Genomic DNA, 17,733 nt, shown 5'->3' with positions numbered 1-17,733 from the left:
CTGTAATGAATATCTCTGAAGAGACTGTGTGCTGATAGCAGGGGACAGGTACCATCAGATTTGGCATCATGGGCAGATTAATGAGAGTGCTGTATTTAGATACAGTCCCGTGTCCTTGTCTGACCTACTGCCAGAGAGTCGTTCTACTAAAAAAAAAAAAAGATTTTTTTTTTAACATATAAGTATATTATATTTTTTACAGTTCTATCTATAATTACCTCAGAAAAAACTGTTTGTTTGTATTTTTCAGTACATTTCCAAAGAGACTGAAGTTTGGCAGGGCAGCCTTTAAAAAAATACGTCTTTAGGCAAAACTAGCCGCCATCATATATCCCCTACAATGAGCTGATTTTCCATCTCCTCTCTTGAGCCGTGACCCAGAAAGTACGACTGTGCCTGGGACTCGCAGTGGGTCCTGACCCTCTATTTGGAGAACACTGGTCCAAAGCACATCTGTATTCAGCACCAGCGCTGTACTCATATTGTCAATGGCCAGCACACAGTCCCCTGAAGATGGATGAAGCTAAAGTCTGGCCTAATAACCAGTCTATACCCTCAGGGTGGGTGTAGCACTGCACTCCTCTGTCACCTGAGTCCCCGCGCTGTCTCCATATTGACTTAGGCATTTCATTTTCAGGCATTCATATTCATCACCGGACAAACCTTCCCAGCTTCTATTGTGTCTGGGAAACATCTCTCTTTCCTGCCTTTCTTGTTCTGGACCATTATCTTTTCTGGTACATGTCTGCTTGTCACCTGCTATACCTACTACAAATCCAAATAATGAGTCAGTATGAGCAAACACTGCTGTCCCCACTTATTTATTCTTTCATTCTAAAAAGTCTTTCTTGTGTATTCCTGGTTCCTTTTGTTCTTTTTAATGTCGTTGTGACGGTACAGAACTAACTACACACCACTTTTGTTGTTGTTGTTGTTGTTTTTCTTTCTGGGAACCGAATGGGAATAAACACATTGGGCTTAGAGTGGAAGACGCTGGCTGAATGTTGACAGATCAAAAACTCAATAAATTTAGGGTCAACTCACAGAGTGTAGAGCACAAAAAAGATTTAATCGCAGACAACTCAGAGAATACCCCTGTTGGTGCAGGTACCTTTTGATTTGACATGATTCTGGTGTTGGAACAGTGAAATGAAAATAGAACAGGGATGGTGCAATTGTAGGCTTAACCATGCTGAAAAAAAATCAGGCCAGCGAGAGAATGAGAGGCTCTCTACAATGCGTTCGGGCTCACTATTGGTATTGGGCCGGGGCTCTCAAGCTGAAGTAGGCAAGTACTTGTTCAGCTTTGCGTGGATCATTATCAGAGTGCTGTGTGGGAGAACGGGTGCACGCGCATTCGTGTTATTCTATGTGCTTGTTTGGCCGTGAGTGTAATGTAAGGGAGGATGTGCTACAGCAGCCGCTCTATTGTTCCTCCCTCTCCTACTCTTCCTTCCTTCCTCATCCCCAGGGTGTGCACAGCAAACAGGGACAGATTTCTCCTGTACTTGGAGATGACCTGTGGAGTCATAGGTGATGATGACTGGCCGGGTGAAAAATAAGGCCAGGTGGCTACGAAAGACTGAAAAACCAGCCAGTACCAGAGCCCGTGCTGCGCTGTGCCATGCCACATCGTAGCGCCACTCCTCACCACACCATTAAAAATGACAAATGCTCTCATCAGCTGCTTTCCCAGGTTAGCAACCGCTGCCTGATGCTCCTGAAGCCTTGTGTCTGCCCCAGTTCATCAGCTGGAGTTTGCCACAATTGGGACAACCATTTATTAAATGTGAGTCACCTTTCATTTTTGTCGTTGCAAACGTTGGGAGCAGAATAAAAAAAAGAGATAGAAAGCAGTCAAAACAGCTCAAGTGTTGTTGGATAAATGCCGCACATATTTAAGTGTATTCCGTTATGCTATAACCCTAAGACATATACATTAATTTTAGAAGCTGTGGACAATAATAAAAACCCCAAGATAAAAGTCATCCTTTATGTCCAGTAAAACTAAAGCAGGTGAAAAGTATCTGGGACAGTGTACTGTGAAGGGACAGCACTGAAGTATTAGGCCATCCAGTGGCCTGGGGTAAATTCAGACCTACTCAGGCTGCAGATTAACAACTCCATCCCAATTCTTCAGCTCCAGGGACACGGGTAGGGGGGACACATCTATCCCAAGACAGGTGTATGGTTCTGGGCTACAGGGCAGCAACTGTCCCTCCCTCCGCTGAAGCGGACCCTAGCCCTCTGTGTCCCTGCAGGGAGAAGCCCATTGTGTGCACCATCTGTTGCCTCACAGGCGCACACAAAAGGGGTGACGGGGACAACGGGACGGAGCTGATGTGAAACGCCTGTTTAATATCATTAGGAGGTACAGCTGAATTTGTCAAAGCTATTAAAGAGCATTTTCAGTGCAAATAGGGCTTGAACCTGTGGGCACAAGTGAAGCTGCCAAGCTATAAAATCAGCTTTATTTTTCATTCGCGTATCTGAGAAGTTCACTCAAAATGACTCAAAATGAAATCAGCTGTGATTTTTAAGAGACTGATGAAATGATACTTTGAACCAAAGGTGGATGGGCTGCAGAGCAAGTGGTTCTCACAGTCAGACTCAATCTCTTTATGGGGGTAAGCTCGACTCTAGGTTTACTTGACTTGTAGGTGCAGCTCTGAGCCGACTGGTGGCGTTATTTCCCTTCACTGTAGCGGATACCGCTTCAAATAGGTCAAGGAAAAGTTTTGTGTTTTGACAATGTGCGGTGGGAGGAGCGGCGGGTTACCGATTGGTTAGTGAGTTTCAGCTACCAGTCGGTGATTGGCCCCGGCCCTCTAATGGGGCTGTGAGCAGGCAATGTCGGGTCTCCCCCACCTACTCCACCTACACCCCCTCCCTGCCTCGCACCCCCTTGCTCGCTACACTTCGCTCCTTCCTCGCACTGATTGTCACACATTGTTTACTACGGCTTGAAATGTGACACACAACAGAGGCTATCTGCTGGAGTACCGCTCTGACAACTGGGATTCTTTTTGACGCGCCCCGTGCGTCTTGGTTATTTGGGGGACAGGCTGTGGAGACTACCCTTCTGCCATGACAGTGGATTTGTTTGCGCTCTTATGCGTGCTGGTCATCACATCCTCTGCGATGGAAGGTAAATAAGAAATTGGGACTAATACTTGCAGTATACGTGGACATGACTCTCTCCGAGGGGCGCTTTGTAGTGTGGGGATGCATGCAAGGTTCTGTGTAAGGCAGCGCTGCGTCCGTGGCATGCAGAGCGATGCCATGCACGTGGGTCGCTGTGGGCATCCCGTTATTTCAGAGCAGCATCCTCCGGCTCCGCTCGTGTAACTCGTACTTGTGAAGAACGAGACGTTGTGTGATTAAAATGCGTTCACAGCAGCGTGTGATAGTTTATCAGTGACTGTTTATCTTTATTCTATACATGAGCGCATGCCAGCAGAAGCCTCCGTTATTATTTATGTTATATCTTCTTATATTTCCTTTTTTCCCTAAGTAGTTTTTTTTCTCAGGGGGATGCAAGCTCTCACATTTATTTTCCTTTTTTTAATTAAACTAAATTATTACGACGAAAATCCACCGTGCATTGTTCTGTGGCACTTTAAATTGGCGAGGCAAACTCTATTAGATTGTGTTGATGGGAAGTTTCCCAAGATGCACTTTATGCTGGATTGCATTACGTCTTTTTACAACTGGAAAACAACTCCAAAAAATAGCCTCTCCCTTTCTGTCGACTATGCCCTGATTTTTTTTTTCTTCTCTTCGTGCATCTCTTTTCCTCCTTCTCTATCTTTTTCCGCATCTGATCCTGTTTCCTTTCTGTTCCCTCTCACAGTCATCTGGACAAGCGTTGGTGTCAGTAGAGTGGTAGCCAATATCACCTCAGTTAAACATGTTTTTCATTTCCGCTGTGGGACCCCAGGGACCGGACACTAGGCTGTTGCCTGCGACATTATCTGCTGCACGGATAGCCCAGAGGCATCGTGGATATATAGTGTCTTCTCTCGTGTTATTGTACAGTAGCAGCCTCTTTCTAATATAACATACACTAAAGCACACCGGCTTCCCCGTGGCTGTCTGTATCCACTCCCACAAACAAGTAAATTAAAAGCACAGTTAAAATGTGTTTTCTCACACACAGAGTTTTCTCTTTAATCGTTTACAACTCTCCTCCTGGGCTGTCCCCAGTTCTGGCGGTGCTCTATAATTTGGCGGTGGCTTTCTTGTTTGTGCTCATCAGATTTCGACACTGATATGGATACCAAGCCCAGGCCCAAATTGCTACCTCTGCAAGAATGGATATTCTGAGGTTCAGATGTTTACCCTGTGTGAAATGACAGCAAGAAATGTAATTTTGGAGAGATGAGTGGAGGATGAGAGGGAGGAAGAAAATTTCCCTGCTTGGAAAGAGGTGTGGGATTTCTGCTTTGAAAAAAAAACCAAAAAACGGGATGGGACTGAAGCAGATGGGCAGGGAGATGGCCCCTGGGTTACCTCAGTAACAAGGATGAAAGTGATTTCCTTGTTTTTTGATGCTAATTGAAAGGAGGTTGCCCCATGGGAAGGTTAAAATCTTTGCTGATCTGAACTCCAATCTGTTGCTCTTTCATTTTTTTGTGTCTGTGTGTGCGAGAGAGGGAAAGCGAGAGGGATTGAGCGGGGGCCATTGATCACATTATCCCCGCCTATCCTGTCACCCTTAATCTGATTAGTCCAAATCTGCTGATAATCACAAAGTGTCAGAGATCTGTTTGTGTGCGGCGGGTGTCGGGGTAGCCGTGTAACTTTAGAGCCACGACCATATAGAAGGTTGATTGTGATGAACTGAATGGTTTATTTGACCTTACACATGTGGTCGCAGTAAACAACAATTACATCATCGATTCAGACCCTCAAGACCACGTACTGATGAACTGTGGGATGAAAATTATAAGGAGGAAGTACTCCAAGTGTGATTGCATGGGCGGTAGGCTGTGGCTCAGGAGGACGAGTTGCTTGCGTCATCATATCAGATGGTCGGTGGTTCAATTCCTGTAGTGTACCCAGTGACTCTGCCGCAGCGTGAATGTGTGAGCGTTAGTTTAAAGGGGGTGAATGAGGGTTGTAGTAAAAAAAAGTGCTTTGAGTATTCAAATTGAGTACAAAAGTGCTATACAAGTACCAGTCTATTTGTCTCCAAGGTGGATTTAAACTCCAGCTGCAGCATAAATACTACACCACACATCAAGGCAAAGTATCAACTTACAGAAATACATTCACTGGCAAGCTATTGAAAAGGTGCAGAGAGGCAGTCAGACCCAGAGCAGAAGGTTACAGCAGTTAAGAGTGAAGACAGGGCTCTGTATGGAGGCAGTGAAAAAAGACTTCTCCTTATTATCTTCACTTTTCTTCACAGCTCTCCTCTTTTCCTCGTTTGTCTACCCTATTCTGTTGTACCTAGTTTTCTTCCCTCATCTCCCCGTTCCACTCTCATCTCTCTCATCGCTTCTTCAGCTCACTGTCTCTCTGGTATGCATACACTACTTGCCAACAACAGCAGTAATACTGCTTTGCTTAGAAAGCCACTGCTTATTTATATTTGCCCTTAAACCAATTAGGCTCAGATAAGCCCGCTCATTTACCGGCCCAGAATGTGGTGGTGGAGAAAGCTGGAGTGGAGCGAAGGGGGGATGAAACGGCAGCGGGAGATAGACAGAGCCCGAATGAGATAAAACGATGAGCGAGACAGAAGGAGAGAGGTCAGCGAGTTTCAGAAAAGATACCGTATGCATGTTTTACAAATGAGATGACTGTAAATGAACCGGGCTAAGAAAGTAAACGAGCACCCCGCTATATCAGGGATCTGACATACAGTAGATGTCTGAGCCATGGTGCAGCATTGTAAAACAGCAGTTTTATTCAGTATGAGTATGATAAGAGAATGTTAGTAATGTGCTGTAACCAGTCCCTCAGGATGCTGTGCTAAGTAGCTGCGCTGCACTAAGGTGATGCATCATCCTCAAACGATGGAAGAAAATGTATTGTAGACTCCTGAATAAATAGCAATTATGATCGCTTAATCAATAGTTGTTAGTTATGCTGGTCAGTTGACTTAAGCAGCGGTGGTGTGGTTGATTAGACGTCAGAGGAGAGAGTATAGAAGCTTACATTGGTATGCTTGTCTCGGTGTAAGTAACCGCTCTGTTTAAGTGTCCTTGAGCAACACACTGACTCAGCTCTGGGGGTACTATACTGTGGATGACCTGTTGCTTCTCCCCTTGTTGTGCAGACAATTCAGCAAGCTTTTCTCTGTCGTTTCCCACCCTTCAAACCTTGCAGTTAAAACCGAGCTCATACTTTGTGACAGCAGAGTTAAAAATGTTCTACTGTTCAGTGTGTAAGTTGTGCGCGCTCACCAGCTGTGCAGAGGAGCCAGCCTGTAAAAAGGATCCTGTTGAGTCTCTAATGGATTTTAATGCAAGATTGCTCTTTTCCTCTGCTCTCTCATTTCATATTATTAGACAAAAATAACAAAGGAATTAAAGGCTCGTGGGTTGATGTGGTAAGTGTAAAAAGACATAAAGCATTATTTGTGTGAGGGCTCGTGTGTATTTTAGCCGCAGGCGCTCTTGCTGACCTGGGACCACCTGAAGTAGAATTCAATTTTTCCCTTGTTTTTTACAGCTATGTGTGTATTGTACGTTTGGGTCCCCATGTCGTGAGTATAGCTCTAAAACACATTATAGCTGGCAGGGGCAGCAGACATGGCCTCATCCCATAATAGAGGCTTTATTTTGCCCACAGTGAAAAGACTACTTGTTGTTAAGGTTCGCTTACATAGCTTAGTCAGCTATGACAACCCCCAGTGCAAACCCCCTACGTGCAGCTTGTGTACCTGCAGTTCTGCAAAAGTGCTTCTTTTCCTGTGAAACTACAACACTTCCAGTGCCCGCAGTGCGAGGAACATTCTGTGAAGGGTTTCCCACATTTTCAAAATGTGTTTCACTTCCTCCTCCTCATTCTCTCTCTGCGTCTCTGCTTCCTTTCTCACTGTCTTTCCTCAAACCTCACGTACACGTGACATCCACACATCCACAGAGAGCACCCCTCAGAGTTCACCTTACCCCAGAGACATCTGAGCCATGGGATGGCCAGATGGTGGATGCAGGTTGGGAGCTTATGCATGTGCGCATTTTTTGTGCACCCCCCCCCAGTGTGAGAGTAAGTTCTGTCAAGGTAGAGCATAGAAAGAGAGAAATAAAGCACTATGCGCTGTATTGCAAGCGTCTCCTCTGCATCCCGATCCATTTTAATTACTGAAATGGGACTTGCATCGTGGATATCTCGTGTTCTTTACAACGCTGTTTTCCAGTGTCGTCCACGCATTTCCGAGCCCAGAGATGTACCGCGGCGATGCTATCAGCAGTGTTAGGTTCCTACCCGTCTTGCTTCGTGCTTGGCCCTTATCTGAGCAGGTGGCCGACTGTGGGACGAGAGCTACGGCCTTATCTGTGCAATCTCGGGGATAAGCAGACCCACTGCATCAGCAACATACGAAACGCATTAGAGCACAGGAGTGAAAGCGGTGACGCTCGTGACACAGTTCAACCTCAAACTGTGTGAGTCATCTGTTTGCTGGTGAAGCCAGATCTCTCAAATGGTAAGCACACAACAGGGAGAGAAGCACGCAGTGCGCTCAGTGATTAGACTTGATGTGCACAAGAGCACAAACTTTGAGAGAACCCTCCAAGCCACACCTAGTATAGGAAAATGGCAATGCCGGTTATTGATTGGCTGCAGTGACCCAGCTTCTCCACCACTCAAGGATGGTAGTGTGAAAAATGTGCTTTTTCTAATTCTTTTTTTTCAGTCTCAGAGGCTTTTTTTCCTCTCCATTATCACCTGTCCTAGAGATTGGGTGACAGTTGTTCAGTCAGCAGGAAAAGGGAGCCTCTTCAATATCTGTTGAGTTGAGAGGTGAGAAGAAAAAGCATTGATTATCGAGTCTTATTTCCCAGTGTTCACGCAGCCTTGCTCCTGAGGCCGTTATACTTAAAGCACCATTTCAACCACCTCTCCTCCATCCCATGGTCCCTTAAGCTTGTCCATTTCAGCTTCTCCTCACCAACTCAGAGTCAACCCAGGACCAAAAAGCTTGTTACTGACTTTTTCAGAAGTTCTTCTTGCCTGTTAGATTGTTCTTATGAATTTAATATGAGAGTGCAACCTTTAAGAGCCTCTTAATAGTGCAAAAAAAAGACATATGGGACCATGTTTTTGTTGCTGATCAAATAAAGTTGTTAAGAAAGACTCTTTCTTTCTATTTCCCAGTAGACTTTGGGAAATATACTTTTTTAGACATAAATAACTGTGTAGTCCTGTTATATTAAACCTCAGGACTGATACCATTTATCGCCTAGCTTCACCTTTCATGTCACCATTTTATCATTAGCCATAGCCACTCGCGCTACTTTCACGGTTACACATGGCTAATTTGGCTATCAGGTAAATGCTAATAGTTAAACAGGTAACGTTGACGCGTGCATCGGCCAGGTTAACTTTTCTGATAACTCTTTAATACTTAGGTATTGTTGAAGTGAGAGCTTCACTGATCTCTTCAAAAAGGGTGAAGTGTGCGTCACTGTTGATATTGATACTGTTAAAAAAAGAAATTTATTATTGATTATGATATGAGTATTGTTTTTTAATTTTTTATTGGCAGCCACAGTGCAAAGTACAAAAGGCACTGGGAGTATTAATTCAGATGGCATGGGTATTTTAAGTAGAAATATATATTCCAGCATGTTTTGCAATGAAGTGTGCTACTTCCACCTGAATAATTTGCCAGTTATTTCACTCTGTTTTTATTTTACACAGCATTTTAGCTTTCTTAGTTGCATTTTGGCTGTAGATTTGTTTTTTGTGGTTGTAAGCGCAGGGTACACTCCCTTCTGTAAACTCTTATTTCCCAAACCTAACAGCCTTTGAAAAACTGGCTGTTTCTCCCTTCTTCTCCCCAGTTTTTCCCCCCATCTTTCCCTCTCCCCCCGCAGACGTTTTTGGTTAAAAACAGATGCATTTATAAAGCATTATAGGGAAAGTGAAACATGAGCCTGTCTTCCTAAAGATGTAACAGGCACAGCATTGGCAGAAAGAGAGGAGAGAGACTGTTAGGGTTGTAGGCGTGCAGGCACAAAGAGCTTCATTTATGATTGTTATAATGAGATCTATTTTTAAGTCTGGCCCAGAATGAATTAATATGACTTTTAAGCCCAAAATCTAAAGCTTAAGGGCCACAAGTAGGAAGGGAGTGGTGCAAGAACACGTAGTGAATCAGTGTTTTTGTGACTTCCAATGCGTGGGAAACTTGAAACGTCTCTTTTAAAGTCTACAATCAAACTGATAAGAATATCAGCTAAGAGTACATGCTTGATAACTACACACTGTGTTTATTCAGCAAATGCCTTGCTGCTGAAGTTTAGATGTACAATATATGAAGCTGCCACCATACAGGAATTTTACAAAACTCTGGGACTTTTGCATTTAAAGTGAATTAGCAGCCCAGAGGATGCTGTGTCTCCAGCGCTCAGAGGAATTAAAGGCAGAACGTTAATAGGGCTGAAATTACGGTTGGTGGTGGAAGCTGCTCCACTTCTGATTAAATAAAAGCCGGCTCCTCTACAGGCTGTTTCTCATAGGGACTGACAAGCTCTCACACACACACAAGTACAGTTGTAAATGTGCGAGAGCCTCGCAGCGCACACATACACAACGACACGCATAGCTTTGATGTGTGGAAAGGAAATGAGCAGAGACTGAGAGCTAAGGGCCTGGGCCTGAGGCCTGTCCCATTATTAATGAGTAAGTGCCAGAGCTTCTCCCAGGTTCAGGACATGTGGACATATTTCACTATTCGCCTGCCCTTCTCCTCACCATAAATGTAATCTCTTATTAAACATTGGCTTCGTGGCAAGAGAGTGTCAGAGAAATTGTGCACGAATATTTGTGTGTCTGCATTTGTGTCCCATTAGCAAGAGAAATGAAAATAGTGGTGGAGAAAAATGAAGTGCCTGCGCAGTGCAAAATGGAATGCCAGCTTCCAAGGGGGACACTGATGGGCCAATAAGTAGCAGTGGTGGGAGGACAGTTTTCACCCTGCATAACACTGAATCTCTCTGCCAGGCAAATTTCAGCCTGCCCTGTGCTGTCCACTTTTCTAGCTGGAGAAGAAAAGAGCATTTCTGGAGGTAATTAACTATTGATTTGAAGCATAGAGGGTAATGGGGAAATGAGCGGACAGTATCTCGATCTACCGGCAGCGGGCTGGCTGGCTAGAGTACAACTAAGAAAACTGACAGGGTGTGAGGAGCATTTCCTAAGTGAAACAAAGCCAAAGGTGGTTTGTTTGGGTGTGGAGTTCTGTTTTCATTTTGGCAGAGAGAAGAAGGAATCAGAAGCCTGTGAATGTCTGTTGATTGCTGCCTAACTTTCTACGTCACATGCAGCTGGTAAACTGTGGGGTCTTTGATCAGGACGGCATTCTTGACACTTATCTTCATTTGACATCATTTCTGAGAAAAAAACACAATGACATCATCTATGGGGTCACAAATCCCTTGACATCACACCTCATCCAGATAACGTCACATTTAGGATTACATCTACTTGGATCCAAACCACTGCAGCCAAAAGACTGAAGAGACACACACACTGGGATTTCTTCATTTATTAGTGAGATTTTCCTTTCCTTAGCTTGCCATGTTTATGTTTGGTTTGAAGTTAATTCGAGTCTATATTGCTGACCTTCCAGGACCAAAGGGACTAATTTAAATGAGACGCATCCCGAGTTCAATTCACAACCAAACATTCTCAACTTACACTTTTAACCCTTGCAGGAGATGATATATATTTCACAGCGAGTGTTGCTGTGTTCCTTCCTCTGCGCTCTCCTTTGACAGCTCTGTGTGGTATTGTTTTTGTTAGCGGCGAGCTAGAGGACAAGGATTAGGACTCATTTGTGCAAGAGAACAGAGGCGACGAGGGACGAAGAGACAGAGAGGGAGCGAATGATAGGCCTGTATCTGCCTACAATCTTATTTGTGCTAATGAGGAGGCTGGTGGTTCTGGCTGCTAACCCTTAAGCACATCCAGCCTTTAGAGTGCGTATGGCTACATGTCATTTTTATGAGAGTACATCTCCTTAGATCTCTATGGGGATTGTGATTTGCCTGTATTTAAAAAAATGAAAGAAAAAAACCCCTCTGATGTAGAGAGGTTTTATTGTTGCTGTTAGCCAGAGTAGCTTTTGTATTTGCTGTTAGTGCAAGCTTAGTTGTTACAATTACAGTTGAAATTTCTGAAGAATGTCTTGATTCAGCTAGTTAGCAGACTCAGTAATTCACTCACTCTTTTCCCAAACCTCTATTGGGGCTCAGTGAACAGTATAAAATTCATGCCCCTCTTCAATTGTTCTCTTCCTCCTCATTCCCTATTCTTAAGAAGTCTGTCCCCTCCCTGCTTTCTGCATTTAAAGCGGCATGCCTTTGATGTGAGCTTTACACACTGTTAGACACCCACTCAGCAGATTGACACTGATGTCTGGGCGGAGTCGGTCCATTTCTGAGAGCTGGGGAGATGAACTGCCTGAATATACTGTACACATATGGTACACAGTCAGGTAGTTTTAAATAACGTAAAGTGGGATGTGGACGTGAATGAACAGATGTGCTCATTTTTCCACTCCGGCCGTGCCGCACTCAGCTGATGACGTGTCAAGATGATAAACGTTCCTACTAAGCCAAGCTGAATGTAATTGTAGAGCGGTTTTCCTGTGTTTTACAACTATGTCACACCGGTTTTAGAGGAAGCTCAGTTAAAACCAAAAGATACATTCTTGACATTTAAGCAATTGGATGTTATTTAAAAAAAAAAAAAAAAAAATCCCACCAAATTCCCTAAATACCCCGCCAGCACAGTGTTAGAGCTTTGCTCCAGAACAAGTTCAGTAATGCTGAATGATTTGTAAAGGCCTAATTAGGGAGGACGTGCATGATGTGCATGTGTGTGTTTGTGCTGTACAAATTGTCAGATGTAATTTGCGCGTCTGTTCTAAGAATCACTTAGTTAAGATCGTGTAATTAAAAAAAAACATACACATGCAAACACACCAAAAAACAGTTTTTATCCATCAAAACATCCACAAAACAAAAAAAACATACATTTTAAGGCAGATGCAGTAATTGACTAAACCTAAGACAGACCCACAGTTACAAAAAACTGGGGCAGAGACTTAACAGTAAAAATTGAGGAAGGCTGATTAAGGTTATAACATAGTTATAATATAGTCAGCGGGCGTATAAAAGTATTTTCAAGATTTTTCTTTCTTATTTTTCTTTCTTTTTTTTACCTAAGCCAGTGTCAGTACTGTGAAAATGTCTTGCGTCACACCTCATTTCTTTAACTTTTGCAAGGAAAATAAGAGCTAGGTGGAGTAATTTATTGAAATGTGTGCAAACATCATCATGATTTACATTTCTTAAATGCATGACTTTCAGATGCTGTCCATCTGCTGTAGATGGTCTGACAGTCCTTCTTTTGTCCAACACTTGTCCAGTTTAATCAGTTTTTTTAAGGACGCTGCACATATCTCTGCACGCCATGCAGAGACGTGCCAAGATTTCGACTAATGGCTCTTTGGGAATTGCCTTGTTGTTGCACAAATACTGTTTTATGCCTGTCAAACTGTGTTATCGTTGGCATTTTCTATTGATTCAACTAAAGAAATGGGAAGAAATTATGTGTTTTTGTGACAGGCTGCTGATAATAAAATGCCTAAAAATACAAGTTAAAATTGCTCTGCCTTGTTTAGACACCATACTTGTTCATCTATTGAGATTGGTGTATTTATTTATTCTTGAAAAATTCATAGGTCAGCGTTAAGAGGCTTAACAAACAAAACGTTCCTCTCAAAATGGTCAAGTGCGAGGACTGGACAGAGAAATGAGTGAAAAGGCAGCCAGTTTCCAAAGATAAACCTTGAAAGAGCTTCAGAAAGTCTGCAGAACTATTGCTCAAGGCTGCTTTACAAGTTACAAGAATGCCCCAATCCTTGGAAGCAAACTATAAAGAAATGAGTTGTGGCCCAAGACTTTCTCAAGTATCTCTTTGGCATAGTGTTCCTGTGAATGGTTTAACAAATAGAAAAAAAGCTTCGAAGACCTGAAAAAGAAAAAAAGAACCTATAAAATGTTATGAATTTATATAGTTCAGCTGTTACCACTTGTGTTTACTAATCAATAGGTTAAATGTGTTATTGTATATAAGCTTTTTAAGTAGTGCTTATAACAGCATTTGAAATTATAAATCTAAATCTGTGTCATTACTATATTTTCAGGGTTGATTTGCAGGTGCAAAATAGCAAAAATCTGCAGGTTGGGGAATTGCGTAGAGCATGCATCTGTTTTATGTACGGTTGCCTATTCTAACGCCAGCACCATCTGTAATATGACCCATCACACAACTTCATGGTGGAATGGTCAGTTTAAGAAAGTATGTGTGTATTTTTAAAAAATCTAGTTTAATTTTTATGTCTTTGTGGGTGTATTTGTTAGTACATGTTAAACAGAAGGAGATTTTGCTTTGTGTGAGAAAAATTTTACCTGCGACTGGTATTGTTTCTTCATTAGAGTACTTGGGTTTGAATGAATCACGTTGCTGAGTTTGTCCCAACTTATTTCAAGTGGCTGTATCATGTTCCAACGTGTCTTAATGACAATATTGACTAAGCAATACTGATTATAAAGCGGATGTCTAGACAAAAAGCAGTTAGCTTAGTAGAGTCATGCAGGGGTGTGTTACAGTGTTACAGTCTCCCAGGCTTTTGTTCTCCTCACGAAGGCTTTAGTCTTTCTTTCCTGAGACAACACTAAACAGGTTAGGGAAAATAAGGAAATGATTTCCTTTTTTTTTTTAAAGCAGTGCGTGAGTATCTTAGACTGTTACGATTTGCAGACTCATATTCATAGTTCTTCTGTCCACCTGATCAAATCATTGCAAATGTTTTTTGTCTGTGTGTTTGTTGGTGAATATGTAACCGTTGATGACTCATCTCTTTGTAAAGAAAGCCAGGTTTAGTTTCTAAAGTTTGAAAAGAAAATGCCTGACCCTAGAAATTGCTTTCATGTCTCAAATAATCCAGCAACCCACCATTCATTTGGCACTTAAGGAAGCCACTTGATATGTGAACTTGCTTTACCCGAGGTGCAACAGAGAGGCACAGATGTGTATTGCTCTCTTCGCGTGATGGTTATAACTCCTGACAAGGTCACTGTGTGAGTCTTTGAGTGTGTCTTGTGTGCGTATTTGTGCGAGGAAATTCAAGCTCGTGTAAAAGGTTTTTCAGACACCTGCCAATGATTGGCCGAAGAGGGCACCTTTTTTTCTGTTATTACCGATGGCTGAAAATTTAAAAGGAGCCTGGAGAGTGACTTACATTTCTGCACGTTCTGTTTTTTTTGTAATCAATTTGTGGTTCATGCAATGCTCTGTGAATCTCTTTGAACTCTTTGATAAACATCCTTTAGCAGCTTCTAAAAGGAAGAGCGTGATGGATGGTCTGACGGACAGATAATGCATCTAAAAAAAAAAAGAAGAAGGAAAGAAAAAGGGAAAAAAAAGAAGCAGAAAAGATGAAGCGCAAGCAAGAAGCGTCCTTTCTCTTTCTGTTGTCTTGGCTGTACAGATTGATTGTGAATCGTCCAGGATGTATGAGCATTGCGATCATATCATGGATCAAAGCATGGGGAGGGAATGACAGATGTCGTAAGCGTCCTTTGTTTATTTGAGAGCCGAGTGGCTGTGTGATGGATTGGCTGTGTTTGTTGGATACTAGGATGATTTGTCATCTCCTATGTGTCCCTTTGTGTTTGTTTTAAACATTTAAAGGGGCAAACAAAAGGTTTGTCCCCTGCTGAAAAATGTCCTAAAGTTGGACATTTTGCCACCAAACGGGCATTTATAGGTTAAATAGTACAAGCCATTAAAATTATAAGCCCACGGCCACTTTTAGGGAATATTTTTGTTTAATATTACCTTCAATGGAACATTTGTCAAAATTCTAGAACATTATGTGAGTATTCCTGTTAGACTAAATATGCCTCAAAGAAATGGGGCACCAGTGGTGGTAATTGGGCCGTAATTGGGCTGTTGAAGAAGGGGTTAAGTGGGTTTCAGTCAAGGTCATTTCGAGTGGTAGGCTATATGTACCCTAGAATTCCCCCCAAACTCCTGAGCATTGTAGACATGAAATTGTGCTGGCAAGCTGAAATCATGCTGTAATTGCTACAGCTACACTGGAGATTTGTAACACACATGGACGGTGTGCTCCCATCTCAGGTGGAGAGTAAATCGGGTCATTGATATGGAGGACCATTTCTATGCTAACAGCTCCTGATTGCGCTGCCTTTCACATCGCAGTGACATCAGCACATTGCTAATTGACAGATAATTGCCAATAATCACGACATGGATCAGTGTGAGTTCAATTAGCAGAGCCTGCTGCAGCGTGCCAGCTCTTTTAAGAAAAAAATGAACTGATCAGTTGGATCTTGTTTAGTAGCCTGGAGTAATCACATTTTTCAAGAACAATTTTGGAAATGGTTGTGCATTGTGGATATGTTCGGGATTTTCACGTTGCAATGTGTACAACAGTGTTTGCTGCTGCCTCCGAGAGAGATAAAAGCCAGGCACTTGTAATGGGATCCTGTCTGTTGGGAAAAGATGGAGGAAATCGCTGGGAGCAGGAATGTGCTTGACTTGTTCGTTTGGGTCAGTGAAGGAAGTACTGGTGTCTGTTTGTGTGTGTGTGCATGTGTGTGCGTTAGAGGGGGTTGTTATTGTCCAAAACTGTATTTGCTCAGCAATAGAAAAACTGAAATGTGATATGAATATCCGCTCCATTCTTCCATGAAAGTACCTGAAAATACCCCTGAAAAGGTCCCATTTCGGCTCGCTCGCAGACAATACAGTACAATGCTCCTGATGACAGGCTAACTGGGGGAGGAAATAGCCCTGCTAGGGCCAACATAATAGCGGAATATTCTGGAAGCCATAGGAGGGATTTATGGAGGCAAATAGTCTTTTCCTAACATTCAGTAGAACAGTGTGTCTGGGTTATTTGTGTGTCTCTGTGTGTGTGTGTGACATGCTGACCTTCTTTGCTGCGTGTCCACCACGTTCTGTGATGAAGTGAGATGTGTGAATTGGAGTCTTGCCTAACCTGTCAATCAGATGAAGAGATCATTAGAGGTGTCACACTCAAATCTCTCGTCTCTCTAATCAGCTGTCATACTAACAACCCCAACTTCTCCATGTGCCCGTGGCCGGCTGCCAAATGCAAGTTCATGAGTTGAAGCTGAATACACGGTGGAATTAAAGCCTTGGTTATTTTGCTCGTGAATTTTGTTCAAATGGCTCATATATCAAGGTGAACACCCCTTGGTTGTTCTCTCTTCCCACATTGCCAAGGAGATGACTCTATCTTGGGGTCCGCGTGTAGCTCATGTTGGATCCCTGTTGCTCTCTAACAGTGAGGAATGGCAATTAGCGCTGCATTTGCTCAGGGTGGCATGGAACCAGAGACCTGTCACCTCTGCTTCACAGCTCAGTCTTTGAAGACATGTATGCACATGCGTGTGCATGTGCCTGTGTGCCTGCATGTGTGCTGGCATGCGTGGGGAAAGGGAGCATAAAATCACGGCACCTGCTTCGCAGCAGGTGGTGAGACTGCCTCACCAAGACAATGTGTGTGTGGGAGGAAGGGCAAGATGCAGTGAAAGGCATATTGCATGTGATCAGAGACAGAACAGCATCTAAATGCAGGCAGTTATTTGTAATCAATGTTACCGCAGGTCCCTTTGGGTATGCTAATGTATTCTAAAATGTTAATGTATTTCAGTGCCAAATCCCTAAGTTGTATCATCTGAGTGAATGAGCGATGGCGCACACCATGACAATGAGATTGAAATCTGTTTTTGGAATGTCATACAGTATCTTGGGGGAAATGAATTCCTGCATACAGTTATTGAGAAACTGCATTGCACTCTTACTGACTGGACTCCTCAGGTAGCAACTTGTTTATTGGAATTATTTGATCCAAGTTTGAAAGTCCCTTTGATGTTTCTGGCGAAGGGCTGATGTGACACAAAATGGTCAGAAGCTCATTGACGTGGACGGGGAATATGATAGGGTGGGCTGTAACTGACCCAAGAGACTGGCAATTGGATGTTCTGGCTGTGAAATCTCTCTTGATCATGGAGCACCTGGATATGAACATTTGAGAAATAAACCAGAGGAAAAAGAAATCATGTCTATTCCTTTGTCTGTTTCTCTCATTCGTGATACCTGGTGATTTGTTTGTGTGTTTGCATAATGATCAAAGCTACCAGATGACTTGTTTTCTTTTGACTGACATTAGACTCTTTCGTAGCTAAGATTTACATGTAGTCAATGTCCCAAATCAAAGGTCAATGGCGAAACTGAATTTGATAAACAAGTGAGAAATGTGGTGAAATCTCTGGTCCAAAGTGGGTGATCGTAACTGAGTGAACAGGAAAAAAACTCAAACGATCTCAGAAATGTAAAAAAATTTCACATGTTGACCACTTAAAAGCTTTCTAAAAAAATAACCAAATATGTATAACTAATTAGTTTTGCACACTGCCTATATTTTATTGTTAT

General features: G+C 42.8%; 1 protein-coding gene across 2 annotated transcripts in view; it reads left to right on the top strand.

Moving 5' to 3' along the window:
• Positions 1-2,892: 2,892 nt before the first annotated feature.
• LOC116332845 (ephrin type-B receptor 1-B) overlaps positions 2,893-17,733 on the top strand; it is a 163,477-nt gene continuing 148,636 nt past the window's right edge. For both annotated transcript variants that reach the window (XM_039602699.1, XM_031755917.2), the window contains exon 1: positions 2,893-3,148. In XM_039602699.1, the coding sequence (XP_039458633.1) occupies positions 3,088-3,148 (61 nt within the window). In that variant the 5' untranslated portion in view covers positions 2,893-3,087. The remainder of the gene's footprint in view (positions 3,149-17,733) is intronic.

The sequence above is a fragment of the Oreochromis aureus genome, linkage group 18 (genome assembly GCF_013358895.1).
Source record: "Oreochromis aureus strain Israel breed Guangdong linkage group 18, ZZ_aureus, whole genome shotgun sequence".
Classification (NCBI taxonomy): domain Eukaryota; kingdom Metazoa; phylum Chordata; class Actinopteri; order Cichliformes; family Cichlidae; genus Oreochromis; species Oreochromis aureus.
Note: the sequence above shows the minus strand (reverse complement) of the source record. Positions and strands in the feature narration are given on the sequence as shown.